Genomic DNA, 14,545 nt, shown 5'->3' with positions numbered 1-14,545 from the left:
GAGCTGTGTTCTGGTTACATTTTGATCAATGTAAACAAGGATATTTATAAAAGTTGCAGATGTTTCAGGCACATTTGAAATGATAGTTGTTGTTGTTATAGGTATTAACGCCATTTTTCAGCACACGATAGGCTATACATGGCGGCCAGTATTAATGGTGGAGGAAGAACCCGAGTATACCCCGGAAAGAACCACCGACCATCGAGAAGCTACTGGCAAGCTTTCTCACATACCCACATTGGCCGAATCCGAGACTCGAACCTACGCAGACAGAGGTGAGATGGCAGTGATCCGTAACGGAGAGCGCTTTAGACCACTCAGCCACTCGGGGCCCCCTTGAAATGATAGTACTTGATTATTGTAAGAATAGTACTTGATTATTGTAAGAAGTCACTTGAATAGAGCTATAGAATTAAATGTACCCTAAATTATTCACTAAGCTCTTCAAGACATTCAAAAGGTATGATTGATATATTGATGAATAAAACTGAATCTATTATCATATTTTTAAAATATTCACAAAATATTTTATTGAATTGTTTTAAAAAATGGAATTAGTTCCAGGTAGAAAATATCCAAATAGTACATTTTTACCTATAGCTCTGTTTTTTTTCACAAGTTGCAACCACATACTGCACAAAATGGATTGTTTTTGCTTTAAATGACACTTGTAACAGCAAAACCAAGCCTCGGTCAAGGGAGTTTATTTTACCAGACAAAACAAATGTTTAGTTGCAAATGATGTTCTTCAAAAAGCATGAAAAAAATTATGTGACCTCATTATTGATTCTGTTACTTTGTGAGTGCATGATCTGCCTAAATCCTGGTATTCCTTACAAGCATGAAAATGTGAAATCATAATTCTTGCAAAGCATTTTGAAACTGGGCCAAAAATTATGTGAAGTTAGCCTGACTAAATGTATGGAGCAGCAGATCATTGAAAGGTAATTTTACAAAAAAATTAAAATCATAATTAATAATAAGATAATTTTACTACAAAAATCATTGTCTTTAATTTCAGCCAGTGAGGGATTTCTTTGGAAGAGTTATTATAAAGACTTCCCAGGACATCAAAGAGATTTCAAAAGGTATTTGCTTAAGTTTATTACAGGTGTAATATATATATATATATATATATATATATATATATATATATATATATATGTATCTGTTCTCATCTCTGGTGATGGTCGGGCAAGAATACATTAGTAATAGACTTCATTTGCTTTATTAGGTAAAGAACATATTGCTATTTAAAACCTTTTAGTGATGTTGTATACAAATCTCTATTTTGTCCATGTGTTTGTATATCACATCAGTAGACTCCTACATAAAGTACTGAAAGCTTGTATAGTTATGTACTGTATATACTCGAGTACAAGATGAGACAAAAGATTCTGATTTGCTTAATGTGCCTGCAGATCAGGGTATGTGCAGTTTGCAGCTGGGCTGGACTTGTAAGCATGTATATACTTTGTATGTCATGGTCGGCACATAGTTTACTTCCCTAGTATCCATAAATGAAGAATATTACAAGGCATTTTTTATTATCTACATGTACTTTCAGTAGGCATTTCAGTACAGCAAAGAAATAAACAGTGGGGGGCTGGGTATCCACTGTCATTTATTATTAGCACTATTATTATTATTGTTGTTTATTTTTATTTCTTTTTCTTAACAGATTTGCCAGAGAATAGGAATGTACTTAAGACGGATATATGGTTCCATTTCAAAGAAGGATTTTCAAATGCTGTAAGAAGGAATGTCAAGGTTCAAGACTTCTTGTGATCTAAAATTGCTGCCCTTTTTTTTTATACCTGCAGTTTTGTTTTTTAAAAACACAATAAAAACAAACTTGTGATATGACTTTGATAGGATTTTGTTTAAAACTACTATCTCTGTGAGGTTGTTTTCCAATACTTGGCTCAGTACCTTCCTTTTATGATGACTGTAATTATAGATTATAGTGTTTGTACTGTTAAGGACAAAAGTACATTAGAACAAGCTTGCAAGAAAGGTCACAATCTCCAATAGTTCAAACACAATAATTTATTTTTTCTGTATCACATTTGTTAAATAATATGTTGTATTTAAATTGCTTTTCACAAAATTGAACTGAATACCCCCCCTCCTTATTTTCAAGGATTAAATGCACCAAAATGCAACATATAGGTGACATGATTTTACAGTTTTGTGTCGTGATAGACCTGGTGTGATGTCAGCTTACATTGCAACAAGCTTATGAAGTCATACATGTGCTTAACTGCTCCCTATAAGTGCTTAACATGTCCAATACATTCAAAATATCAAAAGGTTTTTATCCCTTTGCTGGCAAAATTCAGAGGGGATGTCCAGTTTGCCACCCTTACAATGTTCCATTATCCCTTCAGCATCTCACCCAGTTATGAAAATTGGATTTGGGTACATCTTGGGGAAAGTAGTTCAAATGTACCGTAACTATGTCACTGTGACCTTCTTTGTATGCTTGATAAACTTTTGTACTTTCATCTGGTATGTAGATACACCTTTACAAAAGTGAACCCTGCAAAAGAAAATGTAAATTCCACAAAATCTTCATGCTTGACTTTTGTATTTTCAGCCATTTGTTACAACTCCAACATCTTAGACCCTATTTCTCAAAAAGAGTAACTTGGCTTATATCAAAACTGGGTCAGTGTGATCCAATTTTCACACTAAAATGACTTTTAAATATTCAGCAGTTCACTTGCTACATCCTCAATTTCATCAACCCTATTTCACTTCCACTTATGAAAATTGGTATGTGGAAGCTTTTTAATGAGCAACTCAACCATAGCAACACCAGATCATTATATTCATACTTCAGTGACTTTAATTGTAGATATCTGGTTTGTTACGTTTTTGTCATCATATGCCCTACTCCACCAACACCATTCAAAATTGCAGTCTGGATGTGTATAAAGATGACACCTACTATTTTGACCAAAGACATAGTGACATCATTTTCACACTTCAGTGACATTTTTATTTTTATATAATGCAGACCTGTTTACCCAAACAGATTCTCCATATTTTGTACAGATGAAACCCCACAAATACTGATCATTTCCGCAAGACTACAGAGAACAAATTGACTAATAATTACATCTTAGCACTTCCTTCCAGTTCTGAATTTTCTTTTTGTTAAAAAAAGTTATTTGATCAATGTCAAAGAAATGCTTTTTCAATGGTTCCCATGCAAACTGATAAAATGTCAGCAGGCATCAAAGGGAAGCAATTAGCAGTTATTTTTAAATCTGGCAGACCATCATGATGTAAAAAGACATTTGGAAGAAGTAAATAAAGTCTAATGCTAGCTAGAAGCTTATAGAAGATTTATACAGATACTTGGCTGTTTATAAACTGTAAAAAGGAGTTCATTGTGTTCACTGTGGTATGTGCTAATCAAATTTTTCTGTCGTACATGGTGGTAGAAGTGACGTAAGAAGACATGTTGAAGGCAAATCACACAAGGAATGGGCCAAAATAAAAACCACAAATAAGTCTATTCTCATTCTGTAAAGCAGCATCAGACAGTGAAGAAATGCATTTATCTGAGTTGAAGAGATGATGTGTTAGCTTTTGGCCAAGTTAAACTTGCCAGGAAAAGTGCAGAGTTTAAAGAAAATGTTTCTGGATAGCAAAATCGCAGCAGGGAAGGTCAGGGTATTTAATATAGGTAGAGTGATACAGATTTTAGGAAAATGTTATTATTTTCTTGGTAAAAGAAATGGATAATTATGTATTTTGTCTAGTGTGCCTGTTTTTAAAAAATGTCAAAATTTGTGCTAAAATGGATTATTTGGGGGTCACATTCTATGGAATGATGGGGAGATAATCCACATGCTGAAATGCAATAAAGAATTGGATCAACATCTTACAATCAGCTCATCTTTATTGCCATGACAAAGAGCTAAATAATGATCATACAAGTAAGAAATAAATATCCTTTCTGGAGAATAAAACAAAAATTGTCACAGGTACAGAGATCCAACATGGCAAGAAGCAGGAAATGGGTTATTTTATATTATTAACAGCCAAGTCAGCTCTGTTTTCTTGCTTAGTCTAATCTTCATCTGAATCTTCATCCTCACAAGGCATGGGAAATCGCAGTATGGCAGCAACACCTGATAATTGGCCTAATTCTGTGGAAAGAAGATCATAAAAAGGCTCTAATCAAAACATAATATTAATGAAAAGAAACAAGTTGAATACTTTTTACAAATTAATACCAACTTTCTGTGTAGATATAAATTGTTTCGCTATTAAAGCAGGAAGTTTATCTGACCTATCTGTGTCTATAACAATTTGCACATACAAGATAATGCCCCAAATAAAATCCATATTAACAAGTCAGTCTTCAAGAAATTTTGGTAATTACAAATAAACATATTTTTTTCATTACCACAAAAGACTGCTCTTCAGAAGTTCACCTGTCCATGGATAGACATGTGGTCAGCATGTTAATAATCTGATTTTCATATTATATATGTAATAGTTGTGAAAAAAAAAAAAAGAAGAGGAGAAAATCTGAGAATATTTTCCATAGATAAGTGCACTCATAAAGTTTAATGATACACAAGCAAACGTCCAAGCTGTTAGCAATAAGTGCATAGCAAAGGGCTCCATTCACCAAGCTGTTAGGAATGGGTGCATAGCAAAGGACTACAGTGTGCTCCACACGGCCTTAAATAGGAACTCGTCTTGGGAATCCATAGTTGTTAGAAGCTGACTTTAACTCTTCCAAATGAAGACATTGAAATCCAACTCATTTAGGTACTTGTCAATTCAAGGAACTTCCAATATAAAGAGATGAAGTGAGTAGAAGAAATTCAATTAGATACTTGTAAATGCAAGCAACTTCCAATGTAAAGAGATGAAGTGAGTAGAAGAAATTCAATTAGATATTTGTAAATGCAAGCAACTTCCAATATAAAGAAATGAAGTGAGCAGAAGAAACTCGATTAGATACTTGTAAATGCAAGCAACTTCCAATGTAAAGAGATGAAGTTAAGTAGAAGAAATTATGTTCATATCATTATCCTAAAATCTAAAGGTAAAATCTTACCCCTAAAATCTTACCCGTAAAATCTAAAGGTAAAATCTTACCAGTTCTTGAGCTATGCTAATAGCTAGCAACATTCTAAATTTCCATGTGACACAAAGAATTTGATTAACAGGGGTCTTAACTGTGTTAGGTAAATCTACAAATTGTACTACAAGACATTTCTCATATCAAATTGCAATAAAATATGGATCTTGACCTAAGTAGATTATAAGCAACACAGGTCATAAGCTTAATCCAAAATGGAGTTGATGAGACAAAAGCTACAAGACATTTCTGGCAAAATGTTTCTTCAATAATACTTACTTGATCATAATACCGCAAGAGAACTATTTCCTAAAATATCCAGCCCTCCCAGAATAAAATGTTTTAGCTAAAAAGTTAAAACTTAACTGCTCAGCTAGGTGACAGTGATCTCTCTCATGTATACGTAAGTTATGACTGGAGGAGGAGGCATGCTATCCCTATGGATGCAACTGCAAGGAGGGTTCATATGTATTAGACAAGTATTATTTTGAAACATTTTACATTACCCGATCAAAATACCTTAAATGAGACCATTCAAAACTGTCTTATTCAGTCAGGTTAGAACTCATGATAGATCCACTCTGGGCACAAAGCCAATGCCTGACAGCAGATTGTAATTTCCATGATTCAACATTTCGGATATCATGTAACGGTGCTATCCGAGTCATGTCAAAGGGCCAAAGTAAGAAGTTAACAACTTGTTACATATACATTTCATTTGTATTGTTTGCTGGGATTTCTCCAGGATTATATATTATGTATATCTGATATACAGACTTGACCTTGTCCAAAATCAAGTTAATTGTGTAACTGACCAGTGGCATGTATTTTCTAAACAACAAAATACATAGCTAATATTCCTCTGAGTATAGATTAAATATTTAGATTTTTAATTGTAAACATGTTTAATTCAGTTTGAGTTAAATATATAGTCTTGATTTTGACATTAGAAACGTCCAGAAAGGAAATTATCCATTAAGCGACAGGTTATTTCCAGGAAATGGTAATTGCGACCTAGGTCAAGTAGAGGGGTATATAATCTTGTTTACATTAGGATTATTCATTTTTGCTGTAATATCTGAAGTAGAATCAGTATTTCTGTTGTGTTCAGTTTTTAGTTTGAGTGGATTAATTTAATTATTCAAACTATCAATTCACTGGAAGTGCTCAATAATTCAATGAACTGGAGCATTAATTTGGAATTATTGTGAATTCAGACAAGGACATTTTGGATTATATTACTTTGATACATCAAAAAGATTGTTAGAATTTCATCACACTCCAGGCACAGGCACATCAATATATTCAATATTGAAATGCCAATGGTATTCAGTTGGAACTTAATACATTTGGACTTCTGACTATTTGGGATTTAGTTCACAATACTACAACTTCTTTGCACATTTTCACTTTGTATTCATAGGAAATAAATTATTTGTTGAATTTAAAAAAACTTGTTGGTTTTTAGCTCTTTTCTTCTTTCTTAGTTTAAGACCACAGAGTCATTGATGCAATCAGCAGCTCAATGTGTTTGCACTTGCACCAGTATGTCAAATTTATCCTTTTCCCTTGTACACTTGAGGGTGTGTGTGTCACTAGCAAGTTTCTCCACCACTTAATAAGAGAATTGTTCTGTTTAATATTGATTGTAATGCAATGCTTATTGTTGTAGTTATTTGAGCAGATGAGGATATATATATATATATTTCCTGGGGATTTTGACCACTATATTGATGGGGTCACTGATCCACAATTTGTCCACTTGAGTGGAGCAAAATTGGGTTCAGGGTTCAATCCCATTCTCTTGCTTTCTGTATCACATTTGGATGGGGGCCGAGTGGTCTAAAGCGCTCTCCGTTACGGATCACTGCCATCTCACCTCTGTCTGCACCAGTTCAAGTCTCGGATTCAGCCTATGTGGGTATGTGAGAAAACTTGCCAGTAGCTTTTCATGGGTCAGTGGTTCTTTCCGGGGTTTTCCTGGGTTCTTCCTCCACCATTAATACTGGCCGCCATGTATAGCCTATCTTGTGCTGAAAAATGGAGTTAAACCATACAACAACAACAATCACATTTGGAAATGGGTGTGTTGGTGGTTAACATATGTGCCCAATCTGTCCCAATGTATGTAAAGAGTGTCAAATACAAGGCCTTCGGATCTGGGGCTGGTGAAACAGGTTGGGAGTTTTGCAATCCCTCGTCACCAAATAATCTGCCAGTGGCCAATCCCAGCATTCCCCCTTGCCTTCTGAGATAATTCACCATACTGTTGATGTCACACATAATAAGAATGTCCTTCCATGTACATTCTCCTTCCACCAATTGAATACTTTCCATATCGCTTTCATCTCCAGGATACTGAGACATAATAGACAATCCAAGTGAGCCATTATCCACCTGGTATGATGGAAGGAGAAGTGCATCCAAGCCTCTCGTGCTCACATCAGTATAAACTGTGAACTCAAAGGTTGTACTTGCAAGGGACCACCCATAATCCAAGTCAGGTCCTCCCATTCCTGAAATGGGACTTCATTCATTGTTTCTTTGTTCCTAGGAGAAAATTTCAGCTGCCGTAAGGACAAGAGTATCATAGCCAACTGTGATGTCTGCTATTGCATTGAGTAAAACAGACGGTGAAAGACTCTCAGGTTTGAGATACGGTTCTTTGTAAGAATAGAAGCTATCTAGCAAACCATGCAGGTACATATCGAGGGTGCCTAAATGTGTGAGCATAGCCAAGTGTGATCATACTGAATCTTTGTGTTTGAAGAAGGAAAGGAAATGAAAGTTGTAAATTTATAGGTGGAAACGACTCCGCCAACTTGCTTTAAGTTCAAAGACTTACAAATTACTTGTGTGTGAATTGCAAGGCCGCTCTGTTGAGAACATGCTACTCTGCACAAGCAGATGTAGCAACATTCACGACATTTTGATGGCAATCTCTGTATAGAAGGGAGATAACGTTAACTGTCACCTAGGTCAGCAGATAACTTTTAGATTAAAAGTTTTAGCTGGGAAGACTGGGCATGCAAGGGAGTGGTAGTAGTTCTCCTAAGTTATATGATTGGGTAACATATTTGAAAAGAAAAGTGTTACTCATGCAATGTCGGGTGAGATCAATGTTAAGGCCTATGGACAGAAAAACTGTTACCTCTGTTTGACCACCCTGTCACAGGAAATGATAACAGCTATTGTTGTAAAATGAAGTAATACAAACATCTCAGCACACCTTTTACAATGACACAAAAACTTTAAATTCTAAAAAAAATAAAACTCATTCTTTCTTATTGAAGAAAACAACTCCATACATTTTTACTTACGTTCTCCTGATACATGCAGACTGGAAAATATCTTAACATCACCTCCACTCTCTCTGACTTTATCAACAAGGTTGACATATCTTTTCCTCTGCTTAAAGTCTGATGACCTGGTAATGAAACAATTTTAAAATAGGTGTAAAATTTAACTGAAGGTAGGTAAACATGTGGCCTTGATGCTTCTGGAAAGAGTAAGGTCTTAAATATAAAAGTTCTAAATGAAATTACCATGGAACACAATCTTGCCATACATATTTTGTTTACCATGACAATGTGCCACATCCTGCTGCAGGCACAAGAGACTACCATTAAATTATCTTTTGTATTTAGTGTTTTCCGAGGTTTTATCAAGAGTCTGCAATGCCAAAATGGACACCAATTCTATGATTTATGGACTAGTAATCTTCTGAAACCTTGGCCTGAGGTTTACAAGATTGGACCTATTATAAAGGTGTCTTTGGTAAATTCTTGCCCAAAATTTGCAAAACTGAAAGTACCAACCCAAAGATAGGTCATCCTCGTTCAAAGATGTTCCTTTCAAGCACAGGAAACATTGGTCCCATCAAGTAACCACTTAAAACAGTTGGAAATGATCAGGATGTTAACCATGGTCAGCAGGTGACCATTTAATACACAAACTTTCAACAGGAAATAGTAGGAAATTTAAAAAGGACAATAAGACCAGCTGATAAATTGACAGTAAATAAAGTACAGCAGTTTGCATTGTGTTAACAAAGATAAACCCAATTCATGTAATGTAACGTCTACCTGAACAGAACAGCTCAACTAGTAACAAAAAAAAGTTATTTGAATGTAATATAACGTCTACCTGAACAGAACAGCTCAACTAGTAACAAAAAAAAGTTATTTGAATGTAATGTAACGTCTACCTGAACAGAACAGCTCAACTAGTAACAAAAAAAAGTTATTTGAATGTAATATAACGTCTACCTGAACAGAACAGCTCAACTAGTAACAAAAAAAAGTTATTTGAATGTAATATAACGTCTACCTGAACAGAACAGCTCAACTAGTAACAAAAAAAAGTTATTTGAATGTAATGTAACGTCTACCTGAACAGCTCATCTGAAACTAGTAAAGTTTCTACAGCCTGCTGGTCAGCTGCCTTCTCTATAGACTTGATTCTGGAGAAAAAAGAAAAAGGCAACATGAATTTTGGGCAAAGCAATAACACCTTACCATGTGTCTAAACATCTCACAATATATAACCTACATTACAATACACCTATGTCACCTGTCTACATGTCTTGTAATGTACAATATACCTGTGTTACCTGTCTATACATAACACAATGTACAGCCTATAGTACAATACACATGTGCCAAATATACCTGTACCATGTGTGTGTACGTATAACATGATGTACAATCAACAGTGCATACCTCTGCCATGTGTCTATATATAACAAATGTACAACTCATCATACAATATACCTGTGCCATGTGTCCATACATAAGACAAAGTACAACTCAGTGCAACGTACCTGTGTCATGTGTCTATACATAATATAATGTAGAACCCATAGTAAATATAGAGGACTAATCTCTTTTAATGATGTGTACTTTAACCTGATAAAAGAAAACTTTGTTAAATGAAAGCAACTTTTTATGGCTATTAAGTCTTAAGTAACTAATATACTCTTGCCATTCCCCCAAATCCTTTCATTACTGCTATACTCTTGCCATTCCCCAAATCCAGGGCCGGCGCCAGACCCAGCCAGGCTATCTGGCGCCCTAGGCAAGATTAGATTCTGGTGCCCCCCCCCCCCCCCCGAAAATATCAATTCAAAATTTATAAACAATAAAAAAAAATTTAAAAATGTGCCCCCTGAAATCAAAGCCCTAGGTGGCTGCCTAGTTTGCCTATATGGTAGTGCCGACCCTGCCCAAATCCTTTCATTACTAATATACTCTTGCCATTCCCCAAATCCTTTCATTACTGATATACTCTTGCCATTCCCCAAATCCTTTCATTCATATGTGATGTGTCTATAATTTAAAGTAGAGAAGGACATGGTTTTCATGTTTCTCATTAATTACAAACACTATAAAGGATTTTACATTTAAACTGAAAGAAATCATCAAAATGTGTTTCAATTTATTAACTCAACAATTTAACAGCTTAATCATGTAATGGCTGTTCCTAATTATGGAAGTTTGCACCTACAGAATAATGGTATGGTTTTATATTTGTAAATTGTGAAGGGAATAATTAATTCAGATCAGCTTTAGTTGATTGGAAGCTCTATCTAGATTACCATTTACACAGTCACATGCAAACCCCCCCCCCATTAATATGTGTGAATCAAATACATTATCAAACTCCTGCAAGATCTTAAATGCATCAGCCTACATTAAAAGTTTGATAAAAAATATGACATTCAGAGTAACAACAAGCTTAGCCAATGAGATGCAACATTTCCTTACTAACATGTATGGTTCTTGCTTATTACTGAATAATTCATCCAAGATCTTGAAGCACACATTCCAGGTTTGATCAAAACTGGATCAGGATAATGGCTTCCAGAGTGATAACAAGCGACATTCACATGCATGGCTCATGTGTACTAATAAACTCCATATCTTTATGATACTTAAAGTTTGTTCAAAATTGGATCCGAAATTGGGCCTTATGAGTGGTAACAAAGTTAGCCAATCAAATATAACATCACCTCATTAACATGCATAGATCTCACTCCTTATTAATACTTTGATGATATAAACCCATAAGTTTGGAATCGGAGCAGGAATAACGACTTCACAGTGGTAACAAGCTATTGTTGATAGGCTAACAGTGTATAACACATAACACACGAAGAACACATTGCCCTACCACAAGCTTGCTTGGCCTTAAACCCAGGAAACCTAAAACCCTTAAGTAGTCAATAAAGTAAGAAAAGTCTATTAATGTGAAATGAACAGTAGGTTATTGAGGTGATTAATATTCTTAATAAAAATACCCGTCAAATTTCATGTCTGTACACAAAATAGTGTCAAAGGAACTGAGCTAAAAAAGGTCATTGCTGGAGCCTTAAAAATAGGACACTGTGAAATAATTTTAACTCTGGTGAGTAGTATCCTCAAATATGAATATATCTTACATGTTTCATGGCCATGCATACAACAGTGTCAGAGACAACTGAGCTAAATGTTAAAAACTTACTTAATCCCTGGGGAAAGAAAAGTAGATACCAGGCACCTTCTTTTACCCATGTTGAGTACCCCTCTCCAAGACAAATATTTCTATAAAGATTCTTGGCTGCAAATACAATGGTGTCAAAGAATCTGAGCTAAGTGCCAACACTCACATAATAGCTGGATCATGTCAAGCAGGTGAATGTGACACAGTTTTGCTTGTGGTATTTTCTCCAAGAAGAAAAAAGTCAATCAAGGTTCACGTGTACATACAGTGGTTTCAATGAAACTGAGCTAGATGCATAAACTTAACATTATCTCCAGTTTTTAAAGTAAGTCAACGTGACCTAATTTTGCATGTGGTGAGCAGTACCCTCCAAGACGAATACACATATCAAATTTCATGACAATGCAAACAACAGTGTAAGAATGAGTTTAATGTTGATGCCTACAACAACATAGCTAGAAAAGTGATCCCTGTATCTCATCTATGCTCAGTATACAAGAGAAACAACAGATTCTTTGTCTGAGGGATAGACAGACTGACAAATGAGGATAACCCCTATGTATACAAGTCACACAACTCCATCTCCTATTGGCAGCAGGTGTATGAATTAAATTTTCAGTCACATATGAGTATCAAATAACATGTATTTGATCAAATTATGCCAACATATAAAAGATAATGAAACTTAATGTATGGTCCCTTGATCAATCCAATTCAACAACTCACCCATAGTATGCCCTGTCAGGATCATTCTGCAGCCACTGGAAGAACTCCTCTAAGACCTTTACTTCTCCTGTTGCTTTTGTGTCTGCTAGTTTTGAGGCAATGGCTGGGTCCTGAAGAACTTCTAGAAAAGCATGATATACATATTTACAATAAGTGAATCTGCAAATCTGACTGCATAACGATTTAATAAAGATTTTCCTAGATTTCATGAATAAAAAGCTTGTATCAGAGAATTCTTAGTTGTAAATAGTGGTTTAGCTGTATCACAACTTTAGTTGTACTAATAACATGTAAGCAAAAACAGTAAGAGGCATTTGTAGCGTACAGTTTGTTTCAAGGTTTATAGCACAGCAATGCGCATTGTGTGAAGGCAACTGAAGTAAAGTGCCTTGCCCAAGTAATACTGAAACCAGGCTGATCCAATAGCAGGATATGAACCCACTCCATTTATGTCACAAGTCCAACACACTAACCATAAAGTCACCTCCTCAAATCCTTAAATGGAAACTAATGTCCCTGCATGGCACAGGTCTGATAAATAATCTACAGCCATTGCCAATGCTATAAACTGGAAACAAATAGAGTGTTTGATAACAAAACTTGTGAAAATACTTTTTTAAAAATGTATTTTTTTAAGGAAAAGTCCCCCCACGAGCAAAGTCATGTGGACACCATAAATAACTCAAGTCTGACCAACCATGAGATGCTTCATTAATAATGGTTTAAGTAGTGTAAATCATGGCATGTTTGGTTTAGCTTTCATTTACACTAGAACAATGACAAGTTACTTGAAATGACCATGTCAGATCATTATGTATACACAATAGTGTGCCACTTAAGAGATGAATGAAAAGGGTATTGAGATAGTAGTACAGTATTAAGACGGCAGTGTACATTTTGTATAGTTAACATCATTTTTTTTTCTTGCTGAAAGAATTTTGATTTTATGAATTTCATGTTCAGAGAGACTCCTCATTGGCTCCCAATGTCATCTAACCAAACAATGCCACTTAAGTGACTTGCAAAGAAGAAATAAAGCCAAACATTGTCTGATTAAAGCCAAAACATTGTGTCCGATTAAAGCCAAACATTGTGTCTGATTAAAGCCAAACATTGTGTTTGATTAAAGCCAAAACAATGCATCCAAGCAACTCAGCCTGTTTTCACTGAGATGCGATTTAAATACACTAGTTATATAAGTATGCACCAGCAGTTTTTACCAAAATAGTTGCCTAGTTTAAAGTAAATTCTTTAAATCATTGATAAGTTTGTACCTAAAATCCAGACATCAATATTTTGCTAGTATCAACATCACTATAGCAGAGATGCTGTCAGGCCACAGGATTACAATTTTCTTGCACAAAAAAACATTAGTCACGCAACTTTTCAAAACCAATGGGGGAAAGGTCACACAAATTACTTATGGTTCGCACAATCTGTTGTGCCCATTGTGTGCTGTATTGTTTGTTTCATTTATTTTTAACTAACCAAAATTAACAAGAATGGTATGTATTGGTCATCCATTTTGGCATTGATCATAATCAAGCTATACTAAGGTAGATTTAGTGTTTGAATACAAGCATCTGTATGATTGAGATCTGCTACAGTTTTTCAAGAAACTGTCCAGGGGTTCCAACTTGTCTCCTTGAGGGGTATAACAAAAACTGATCCAGTGATCAGCCATAATAGAAATGTATTGAACTTAACAAGCAGGAAATTTTATGACTATCTAAGTGGAAAATAATCAATCTCTTTATGGAAAGATCATCTGCTACAGTAGACACTATAGAGCAAAAGGAAAGCTCTCATGTTCCCATGTGAACTGAAGGCACTGCAAAACCTGACAGCACAGAAATAGTTGGCAACTCATCCACAGCATATGGAAATGGAAGCTGAGAAACAGAAGAAAAGGAACCAAACTTCCATGATGCTTGGTTGTTTACCTACAACTGGTTAAGGAAAGAACCAAAAAGTAGGAAGGTTATGTGTTCTCTGTTGAGAATATAAAGATAATCCATTTAAGAACAAAAATGGTTACATTAGTTAACCTATTCTTTACAGGCTGCAACCTTGCTAAATCAAGTCTTACAACAAATGTTATGTTACAACAGAAATAACCTAGGGGACAAAATGATCGAGTTATGTTCAAATATCACAAAGAACATTTCCCAAATTTGTTTAAATTGGCCAAAATTGCAGTGGTTCTCCCATTACAAACAGCAGATTGTG

At 35.1% G+C, this 14,545-nt stretch overlaps 2 protein-coding genes across 3 annotated transcripts in view; one reads left to right on the top strand and one right to left on the bottom strand.

Annotated features, from left to right (window-relative positions):
• LOC149802535 (chromosome transmission fidelity protein 18 homolog) overlaps positions 1–2,862 on the top strand; it is a 121,933-nt gene extending 119,071 nt beyond the window's left edge. For both annotated transcript variants that reach the window (XM_089951778.1, XM_089951777.1), the window contains exons 23-24: positions 1,022–1,088; positions 1,682–2,862. In XM_089951778.1, coding sequence (XP_089807904.1) covers positions 1,022–1,088; positions 1,682–1,788 — 174 coding nt within the window. In that variant the 3' untranslated portion in view covers positions 1,789–2,862. The remainder of the gene's footprint in view (positions 1–1,021; positions 1,089–1,681) is intronic.
• A 1,035-nt stretch (positions 2,863–3,897) lies between these two features.
• Positions 3,898–14,545, bottom strand: part of LOC149802534 (protein pelota-like) — a 54,307-nt gene continuing 43,659 nt past the window's right edge. The window contains exons 9-12 of the mRNA XM_089951779.1: positions 12,317–12,437; positions 9,501–9,572; positions 8,431–8,537; positions 3,898–4,163 (exon numbers count right to left, since the gene is read on the bottom strand). Coding sequence (XP_089807905.1) covers positions 4,084–4,163; positions 8,431–8,537; positions 9,501–9,572; positions 12,317–12,437 — 380 coding nt within the window. The 3' untranslated portion in view covers positions 3,898–4,083. The remainder of the gene's footprint in view (positions 4,164–8,430; positions 8,538–9,500; positions 9,573–12,316; positions 12,438–14,545) is intronic.

Source organism: Sinohyriopsis cumingii, chromosome 3, assembly GCF_028554795.1.
Source record: "Sinohyriopsis cumingii isolate HCF-2022 chromosome 3, ASM2855479v2, whole genome shotgun sequence".
NCBI lineage: Eukaryota > Metazoa > Mollusca > Bivalvia > Unionida > Unionidae > Sinohyriopsis > Sinohyriopsis cumingii.
Note: the sequence above shows the minus strand (reverse complement) of the source record. Positions and strands in the feature narration are given on the sequence as shown.